A 9,576-nucleotide genomic window follows, 5' to 3' on the forward strand; every position below is an offset into this window, starting at 1 on the left:
CTGAACGCCATTGGTGCTAGAACATCCCCAGCAGCTGCAGGTCTGAGCTCTGTCAGGATTCAGTCGATACAGCTCATCGGTAGATTCTCTTTAGAAAATTCAGTCTGTTCATCTGCTAGTAAGTCTGTACTATTGCAGATTTAAGCTTTGTCATACCAAAAGATCCTCCAAGCCGAGCGGGTCCTCAGCCGGTGTGAGGCTGCCCCAATTTCGCCCGCTGAAGGCCACACTTCTCACAGGGGACACTGGTGCAGCTTTCCAGTAAAGCCACGTGAGATGTTTATTGGAATTGGGAAGCTACAAACTTGATTCCTCTTTCATTGATGTTTTAGGTAGTTAAGTGTCTTGATTCAAAAACTTTAAAGAGGTAAAAAAAACAAACTATGTTTCCATATTATTTCCATAATAAACCAGCAGCAGATTTGGAACAGGAGGGTGCAATGTGAAACAAAGCTTCCAGTGTAAAACAACTGCCAAAATCTTAGGTCAGATCTTTACTCAGTGATGAACCAAATCATGGTTAAGTTAAAAGTGATTCTTTACGCTGTAAGCTTTTCGTTTTCATTTTTCTGATGGAGAGGAGGATGTATCAGACAAAATGCAGCAGCAACAAAATCTCTTTTTTAAAAGTTTCTGGCTTTAAACAGGCTTATGGCAGAACTTCTAAGTATTCAAAGCATATGTAATTCTTATGACACTAAATTTATTGCTGACAATATTTCACTGTACTATTTCAAGTTTTGAACATTTACTTTACTAAATGTACACTGTCTACTTGTAGCAATACAATAAATGTGCCAGCAGACAGTTTTACTGTTGACCGTCACTGAGGGTGGCACACGTAAGTCTTGGTGATACAGAAGTAATGGGGTGTTGTTATTTACAGTTTGTATTCTGGTAATACTGTTAGAATGTAACTTGGGGAGGGATTGGGTTTGACTTCCTGACAACAAATGCTGTTTGGGGGAAGGATTAAAATGTCTATTTTAAATACAGAAAAATATGGGTGTTCAAATAAATTTGTTTCCTAATATACTATATCTATGTACATGCTAGTACTTAAACTTTTTTATTTACTTTTTTTCATTTTGTCATATGACACGTGTGAGCATTTGTTTTTAATTTTGAGTACCTTTCAACAGATTGTATGTATCAAAAGCAATCAGATCAAACTGTTGTATCCAGAGTTTGATTCTGTTTGGGTTTTTTTTTATTATTATTTCTTTGATCTTGTACATGAAAAACAAATATAAATGAAGTTAAAGATTTTGGATGCATATTGGTTTATTAAATTGTTTCTTCTTTTTCTGTGGAGGATTTTAGTATGCGTGTGCCAGGGAGCTGTGTAACACTGCTTGGAGTAAAGGTACAAACATACTATTCTGTGCAAAAGGCATACATTTTCCATTAAATGTTTAGCACTTAGCAAATGCAATGGGTTATTTTACCATTATGTATCAGTTTATTAGTAGTTGTTATGGCCATTAGTGGTGGTTAGTTTTACTCGTAATACTTGCAATATGCTCCCCAGTGCCACCATTACTTGTTTCTTTTAGTGGCACCTTGTGATGCATAATTCACTAACAAACACAGATGGTTTGTTACCATATGTGTAATGCCATTATCTCTAAGCAGAAGGGTTAGCACCAAGTCCATTTGCTGTTAAGTTCAGTTTTGGACACTTGAATAGTGCATTGTTTTCAGTCTGATCCCTTACTCAAGAAGTTTCTTAAACTCTGCATTAAGAAATTACCTGCTGTCTTCCCTTGGAACAAGACATGAAACCGAAACATGGGCTTGTATTTGGGGGTCTGGTCTTCACTGCCATGGAACATGACATGGGTGATTCAGAACCCAATCCAACTGCTACTATTAATTAATTTTAATACTCTTCCTTGAATCATTCCCTCACATAATTCTAATTAATTGTTGGAACGTTTCTAACGCTATCTTGTGTTTAGATAAAAAAGCTCTCTCTGGAGCCTCCACCAAACAGAAACACGAAGTGTACAAACCATTTCCTGAGCCTGTTTTGAGAAGTGTGTTTGTTAATTCACGGTTTGTTTACTCGGGAACATTAATCAGGTTTCTTCGGCAGAAGCACTGAAGGTGTGTTTATTTACAGAGCTCTGTTCCTGACGATGCGGTGCTTCCACTTGAAGCCCCTCTCGGGCGTTTTTCCCGCCGTCGCGCAGAGCCCGTGCTGCCCCTCAGGTCCGTCCGCCGCAGCGCGCGCAGCAGCCCAGCAGAGTGAAGACCCTGTGTCAGGGCGGGGTGGCCGTTCTGGTTTGTTTTCTTCCAGAAACAAGCTTCCCTGTTTCCGTTGGGACTATGGAATTCTGTAATTCCTTGTGACCCGCGTCTTCCCTCAGCCGAGCACGGCCGGGCCCGGGACGGAAGGCGGGGGGGGGCCGGGCGCGTTCTCCCGCTCGCTCTCCCCTCAGCGCCGCGGTTCCCGCTCGCTCTCCCCTCAGCGCCGCGGTTCCCGCTCTCCCCTCAGGGGCGACCGAGGCGGCGGCAGGTAGGAAGAGGCGGGCGGGGTAGGCCGCGGGGCCGGGCCCAGGGCAGCTCCCGCCGCCTCCCGGGGCCGGGCCGGGGCTCGGGTCCGCGGGGCCCCCCGGGCGGCGTTGGGGTGCGCGGCGGGGGCTGCCCCTGGAGGGCGCGCTGCGGACTGTGCCCACCGGCACCGGCATGGCGAGGCCTTTGCCGGCAGCCTCCAGGTGATGGCATTGACCAGCTGGCACAGTTAATGAGGAGATTAATGGTGCGTTTTTCAGCGCCTGCTAACGATTTGTTTGGGTTTGGACTGTCTGGGTCCCCCGGCGGAGCAATCTGTGCTTCAGCAGAGGGTCCTGCAGCGGCGGGTGGGCGATGGTGCTGCTTCCCGGGTGAAGGAGTCTGTCAGAAGGCCCGTGGTGTGGGCAGCGCTTTTGTGATTTCAGATAAAGGGTGTCCTGTCCCAGTGGAAAAGTAATTTGGCAAGAAAAAGCTTAGAGGCGTTTTATGGGGGGTTTTATTCATGTGCACCGCTGTGAGGCCAGTGTCTGCCCTCAGGGGTAAAGTCCCCCCTCCGCGGGCAGGAGGTTGCTCCAGGTTTGCCGTTGTTTGCCTTGTTGCTGGTTACACCATCAGTAATGCAGAAGCCGTGAAGGGGAAGCCAGAGTTTTGAACTGGGGTTGATGAACATTGAAGACTAGAATGTTAGAAAACATCCTTTGTTCTTGGCCGAGCAGACGTCTTTTGTGTATGTTACTTCCTAATTTTAGAAACGAACCTTTTGTGAAGAGTTGCTGTTTAAATAATGCAGCATTCCCTGATGGGTGATGCTGTGCCATGGTTAATGTGCCATCTTGTTGCAGTCTATTGGAGACAATGAGTAACGAGAGCTCCAACTCTGTATAGTTTAGCCGTGCAGGGGCACCAGTTTTGTCAGGCTGAGGTTGAAATGTGTGGGCTCAAAACCACATGCACATGCTCCACATGTTGTAATCTGGGTTGTTAAATAACCTATGTGGGGGGTTTTATGTAAACTCAGCTGAAGCAATGCCACGCAATGTCAAAATTGTCATGTTCTCGGCACCCTGATCGACCAGCCACTGAGCAGCCAGTTTTCATGGGTGAATAATGAAGCTTCAGATGACATGTGCATCTCTCTGATTTTACAAATGATACTAGTATCTTTTCTTTAGGCTCCTAGGGTTTCTATATCTGTATACGTGTATATATGTTGACACTTGTACACTCTAAAACAGTGTGTGGTGTTCACGCTGGTCTGTTTGAACACTTTCAGTTCTCCCCATTCGTGTTTTCTCTCTTGCTGCCATTGTTCTATTCCTCTCTACCATGGTACTCTCTTTACCTGTGACTTCTCTCCCAGGAGTACTGCGGGTCCGCTGTATCTTTCTCTTTACAGCAATCTATGATCAGTCCTTCTCCCTGGTTTCACTGGATGCTTCGCTCAGTAAAACCACAGAGTGCGATCTCCAGCTACGGCAGCACTGGCACTGCAGTTCAGTGTGACTCCCTTGAAATTAAATGCTAGGGGAGAGCCTCAGGTGTTAGCCCTAACTAATGGATTTAGGAATACTGTTGCTGGCACTTTAAAGTGCTGGATCCACGGAGCTGTTGGTTGCGGTTGGTGCACGCTTGCTCAGTGCAGCCCAAGGGCAAGGTGCGAGTGCAGCCCGGATCACAGGGTGGAACCTGCGGGCCTTGTACTCGCTATCTGCTGTGTACCAGCTCATGGTCGAAAACCACTGTGTAATTGGGCTTTGACTCATGAGGCACCTGTTGGGTTTGGTTTTAGGTATCATAGCTTCCTGTTTGTTATTTATTATCCCAAGTCTCCCACAAAGATTTATGTGTTCTGTTTATTAATATACAAAAATTGTACACTATGCAGCTACCCATCCCTTTGTTGAATGCTGATGAGAAACATTCCATGTTCCCAAAGGATTCATATAAATAAGACAAATGCATGATGAGGTGCAGGACAGCTGCTAACCACAGATGAAAGAGTAGATGTAAGATGGTTGCATCAGTGGGTGGTGATATAAAGGGTACTCTCAAATTCCCTAGGAATCCACCAGAACAGGTGGGAGAGACAGCTGTTTCTAAAGAGTTTTTAAAATAATTTCTTTTATCATCTTGCACAATGTATCACTGAGGCCAGAGTTGAATTTCACTTATTTTATTCCATGATGAGGGGTTTCAGGAAGGCTGGAAAGGTAGTCAGGGCTTCATAATGTTAGTGGGGGAAGTGCCCATCATTCTCATCTTCTTAGCCAGAGGCGATGCATCCGAGGGCTGTGTTACGGAGCAGCTGCAGAAGGGAGCCTCCCAGGATAAGGAGGGTCGTCTGCAATATTCATATTCTTTAGACAGTTCCATCTCCCTGGAAGAATGAAAACGTGGAGGTAATTTAGAGGCTACTGTTCCTGTGACTTTCAAAGGTTTTTATTTCCCAGTGGCTATGGGAAGCTCTCACATAAACCCCATAAATACGGACTGAGATTATATTTTCAGCACCTGGCAACTCTGTCAGGTTTCAGCTGTACTTTAGAAAACATGATCATGGTGCTGAACGAAAGCTAGTTTAGTTTTTTGGGCTGTCAGCTGGTCAGGTGTATAGATAACTATTACCAGTACACAAAGCAGTGAAAGAAAACCATCAGTTGCTCACCCCACAACATCCGCAACATTTGCAGTCCCCACAGATTGTTCCAAACAGGCCGTTCACCACCTGAATGCCACAGAGCACTACCTGGATCCCACTCATGACCAGCAGCAAGGAGAAGAGGGTCAGGTTCCACGGGACGATGTTTTCAGGTGATTGACATGCGCTCCACAATGTGTGGTTAGCGAGGTAATTCCTGTTAGGGGGGAACAAAACAGTTACAAAGATGACATTAGCCCTGCTGACGCCTGCTGGCTCTCGGCACCCGCAGATATGGGGCCCATGGGATCTCCCAGAACTCCTCCTTGGCAGAAACACTGGGATTTCACTTAATTACAGTATTAGATTTTTGTGTGTCTGTGCACATGTGTGTTCTCCCCACTGAGCAGAAAAGAACAACCTTTGCTCTTCTAAATGACTCATCTGAAGAATGGCAGTATTAGGTAAAAGTGTTTTCCATAATTTTTCCCTTCACATTTCGATTTGTGAACTGCTTAACCACTTACTCTGTTTCCTCTGCACATTCTTTATGCTGTTTTGTTTCCTGTGTTCTTGTCAAGTGATTCCTTGTCTGCTACCAAAATTACGTTTGAAACAGAGCATATTTTTCCAAAGACTGCCAGAATTAGACCAAAGCCTTAAGTCAGCCCTCACTGTCCCATGAACAAATAATGTGTAACATACAACATTATACTTCTTTTTTCCTTTTTTTTTCTTTTCAACCTAAACTATAGTTTTGTGGTGTATTATGCAAGAAATGCTGCTAGATCACTCTTGACTGAGGAGGACTGCATAAAGATTCTCAGGTGGTGAGGGTCAGTCTCTTCTGATCACACCTACTCTCCTCAGTAACACACTGTGCCCTGTTTTCTGTGGAACCTCTGCTGGCTTCAGCCCTGAGCAGTTGGATTGCTGGGTTTAGTGTTCTCCACACCGCCCTGCTGGATGTGGTAAGTCTAGATGACAGCAAACACACGAGTTGCAGAGTGTGAGGAACAGACAACTTCCAAATTCCATAAGCAAGATAAAATGGCACGTTAATCATTTGAATACCATTTCAATATGTCACTGCTATTTACCTAGGTGAAATTTTCCCTGTGTAATATTTATCATCCCAAGAATAACCTAGAAGGCTGTGCATTTCTCTTTACTGGCTCCTTCGAAACTCAGTAGTTTTTATTGTACTTGCTATTCTTTACATCCATGCTCTTGAACATTATTTAGTATTGCTGTGCATTGCTGGCTCTTCTAAGACCTTCTGTGTTTTAGACAAACAGCGCAATTCCCATTTTTATACAACAGATTTGGAAGCTAAATCATATCACAGACTTAAAACATGTAGAAATTATTTTTGTGATTCTCTTGTCTTACCCATCCTGGAAAGGATAGGTCCACTGTGTTCCAGTATAGCATTTAGGGCCTCTGTTAAGGGCTACTGCTGACAAAACAAAGCAGTATCCAGCTCCCAGGACTCCAATTGCAGCAAATATTATAGAAGAAAACATCTGATGAGAGAAAAATGATGTTATTTTTGTTCTCATTCAAACAATGAAGTGTACCCTGTTAATGTGAATGTACATTCCCTAAATTCAGCTTTTAAAATAGTTGGCTCCTGAACAGCTAAAATATATTAGTTTGCAATTACCTAATAAATGTGTAACACATACCTGCACTGGTATTTAGAAGCTTTAAATGCATTAGCCCCATCTGCTGCAGATGGAAGGGGTGGATGCTGCCGTAGAAGGTGGCACTCCTCCCCTTCAGACAGGATTTATCCAGCAAACCTCACTGCTGTTCAGGGTCCTGTGTCTCACCAAAGTGGATGTCTTTCTCAAGATATTATAAGCAAGACTGAAGTCTTGGATCACTCAAGGCATTAAAAAACCATCTACAGTACTCTTTACAAGTTAGCTATAGTATCTTGGTCATATTTGCACCAGGTATTTCTGTTTTTTCCTCCTGAGTCTCCCCTTCAGGTTTCATATTGTTAGACTTTATCTCCTCGCGGGTACTTGGCCTCATTTGCTCTAATAGCACAATTGGAGTGCATTGGACAGGATGTCTTTATTTTTCTGGCTTTCAGTTACAGCATTTTCATATATACTAATATGTAAGTCATGCAAAAGCTAATGCCTTGCTTGAATTCTGAAGCACTTGTAGCCATAGTAGTTTGTAGGCAGAGGTAGTGTCTTTTGTTGGGTCAAAGTGGAGGAAAAGGTGGAGGAAAAAAAGAGACATACTTTCAGGCCTGTGAGCTTTTACTCAGACATCACAAGGCCCTTGATTGAGCCTTGACATGCATTTGTATGTTGACATATCCGATGGGGCTGATTTAACCGTCCTGCTTGTGTAGCAGACATCACAGCAGTGGTGTTTCTGAACATATAAGAGCAAATACAGCTCCCAGCCATGCTGCGGAAGGGCACCAGGACCCTCTCATCAGGGTGTACTCGGTGCTTGTGACGGGTCTCTGTCAGCTGCACACTCGGGTGGGTCTCAGCGAGGTGCTGCCGGCTTGGTGGGCGCACGGGGCTCAGCTCGCACCCGCCCCGCAGCCAGCGCTCGTCTGCGGCCACGGCCCGCTCAGCGGCACCGCGGAGTGCGGGCGGCAGCGACGCGCTGGCGTGTCAGGAGCTGCCCGCTTACACGTGGGCCTCAAAGCTGAACAGGAGGTGTTCAGCACTAACAGAAAAGGGATGTACAGTGTGGGGAAGAGATGTGCCTGGCTCCATCCCCACACCTCGCACTGCCACCTGCTTTGTTGGGGCTGCATCAAGAGAGTATCACAGTCAGGGGATCTAGGGAAGGCTCCTTGTTAACATCACGGTTATCATTCTTTTCCTATTTATTTTTCCTTTTTTTTTTTCAGTTAAAAACCTGTTCCTTTATAAAAAGTGTAATGATCTACTTGAGCCAAACAGTTTATTTCAAAAGGACAGACTTTCCTAGTAGAAATAGATTTCTTTTTTCTCTAATCTGATTTTTAAACTAAAATGCTTGAAATTTTTACTAGTGTCTAAAGGCATCCATTTGAAAATTTTCACTTCTGTTGTGAAAGGAAGCTATCCATTGAAAGTGGAGCCTGGTTTACCTGGCTTTGAGCAGGAGGTTGGATTAGGTGACCTCCCGAGGTCTCTTCCAACCTGAAATTTCCTATTAACCTAACGAGATACTCACATCCTATTGTGTGTATCTCATTCCCAGTGAACTGGGAATGTAGTGCCCAAGCATCAGAATAATTTTTAAAACTGCCAACAAAAAATGGCTAAAGAGAGGAACTGTTATGCTCTGCAACACGAAGTGCAGATCTGTCAGAAATTAGTTTTAAATGTGATAGCAAAATACAACAAGGCAGTACCATTGTGATACCTGTGGCACAACATCAAAGGCATCCACAGTTTTAACAGCCTGCTATTTCTGCTTTCCAGCACTCAGACAAATAGCAGGATTTTGTGTCCTGGGCTCTGGACAGAAGATACATGTATCAGTAACAATTTAGCTTTTACTTTTTTGCCATGTTTCCTCTCACTTACCGCAAACCTCTTTCCACAGCTCGCATTACCACAGCATCCACAGCAATCATTATTCTTAAGGCCCAAAAATACCAAGGCAGGAAAGATCATCTACAATAACAGAAATATGGTTTGAATTGGCATGAATTTGTTACATTTGCTTTTAAATATAATCGTTCTATGTCTTTTTTTTTCCTTATCACTAAATTAAGTTAGTTATTGCAAAACAGTTGGGTGACTTGTAACTTTTTTGTTTATAAAAGAATTTGCAGTGTTGGAACCTGCATTTGAGGTACTGAGGAAATTCAACAATGCAAAGTCATGCTGGGGGTGGAAAGGTGACAATGTCTAAATTTATGTACTCACCAGTACACCAGATCCCAAGATCCCTCCGAAGTACCAAACCTCGTCTGTAATGTGCAGATTGTTTTCAACCACTTTTCCTCCAGGGAAAAATAATAAAATGTTAGCGAGTGTACATAGCACAGCCAGGGGGATAAGAGTGGTTCCCAGGCACTTAGCACAACCTCCCGTGCACATGCTTTTTTAAAGAAATGGCAAACACACTTAAAGGCAGAGGAAAAATCTCTCAGGTGTTCTCAGAACTGCTTTATAAAAAGGAGCTTCTCAGTATACTTTACAAAATCCAGTTTCTGCTGTGCCTGTAGAGGAGCGAGCCTGTACAATGCTCCCTTCAGAGATGTTGCTGCGGTCGATCAGAGCGCAGTGTTCTGGTTATTTATATGTTCTTGCAGCCGTGATGTCAATTTTCTGAACGTCGGTAAATGAAATTACATTCAGTGCAGCCTCTGATTTTACTATGACAACCAATAACCTCTGTTAATGTTTTACTAATGTGGATGAGACACTTCATTATCTGGGCTCAGG

The 9,576-nt window shown here is 44.0% G+C and overlaps 1 protein-coding gene across 1 annotated transcript; it reads right to left on the minus strand.

The window, feature by feature from the left end:
• Positions 1–4,798: 4,798 nt before the first annotated feature.
• Positions 4,799–9,228, minus strand: TM4SF4 (transmembrane 4 L six family member 4). The gene is made up of 5 exons (XM_074912240.1): positions 9,055–9,228; positions 8,710–8,799; positions 6,548–6,681; positions 5,183–5,372; positions 4,799–4,894 (listed from the first exon to the last, which is right to left on the minus strand). Exons 1-5 carry the CDS (start codon positions 9,226–9,228, stop codon positions 4,877–4,879), a joined length of 606 nt encoding a protein of 201 aa, XP_074768341.1. The 3' UTR covers positions 4,799–4,876.
• Between the last annotated feature and the right edge of the window lie 348 nt (positions 9,229–9,576).

The sequence above is a fragment of the Athene noctua genome, chromosome 8 (genome assembly GCF_965140245.1).
Source record: "Athene noctua chromosome 8, bAthNoc1.hap1.1, whole genome shotgun sequence".
Classification (NCBI taxonomy): Eukaryota; Metazoa; Chordata; class Aves; order Strigiformes; family Strigidae; genus Athene; species Athene noctua.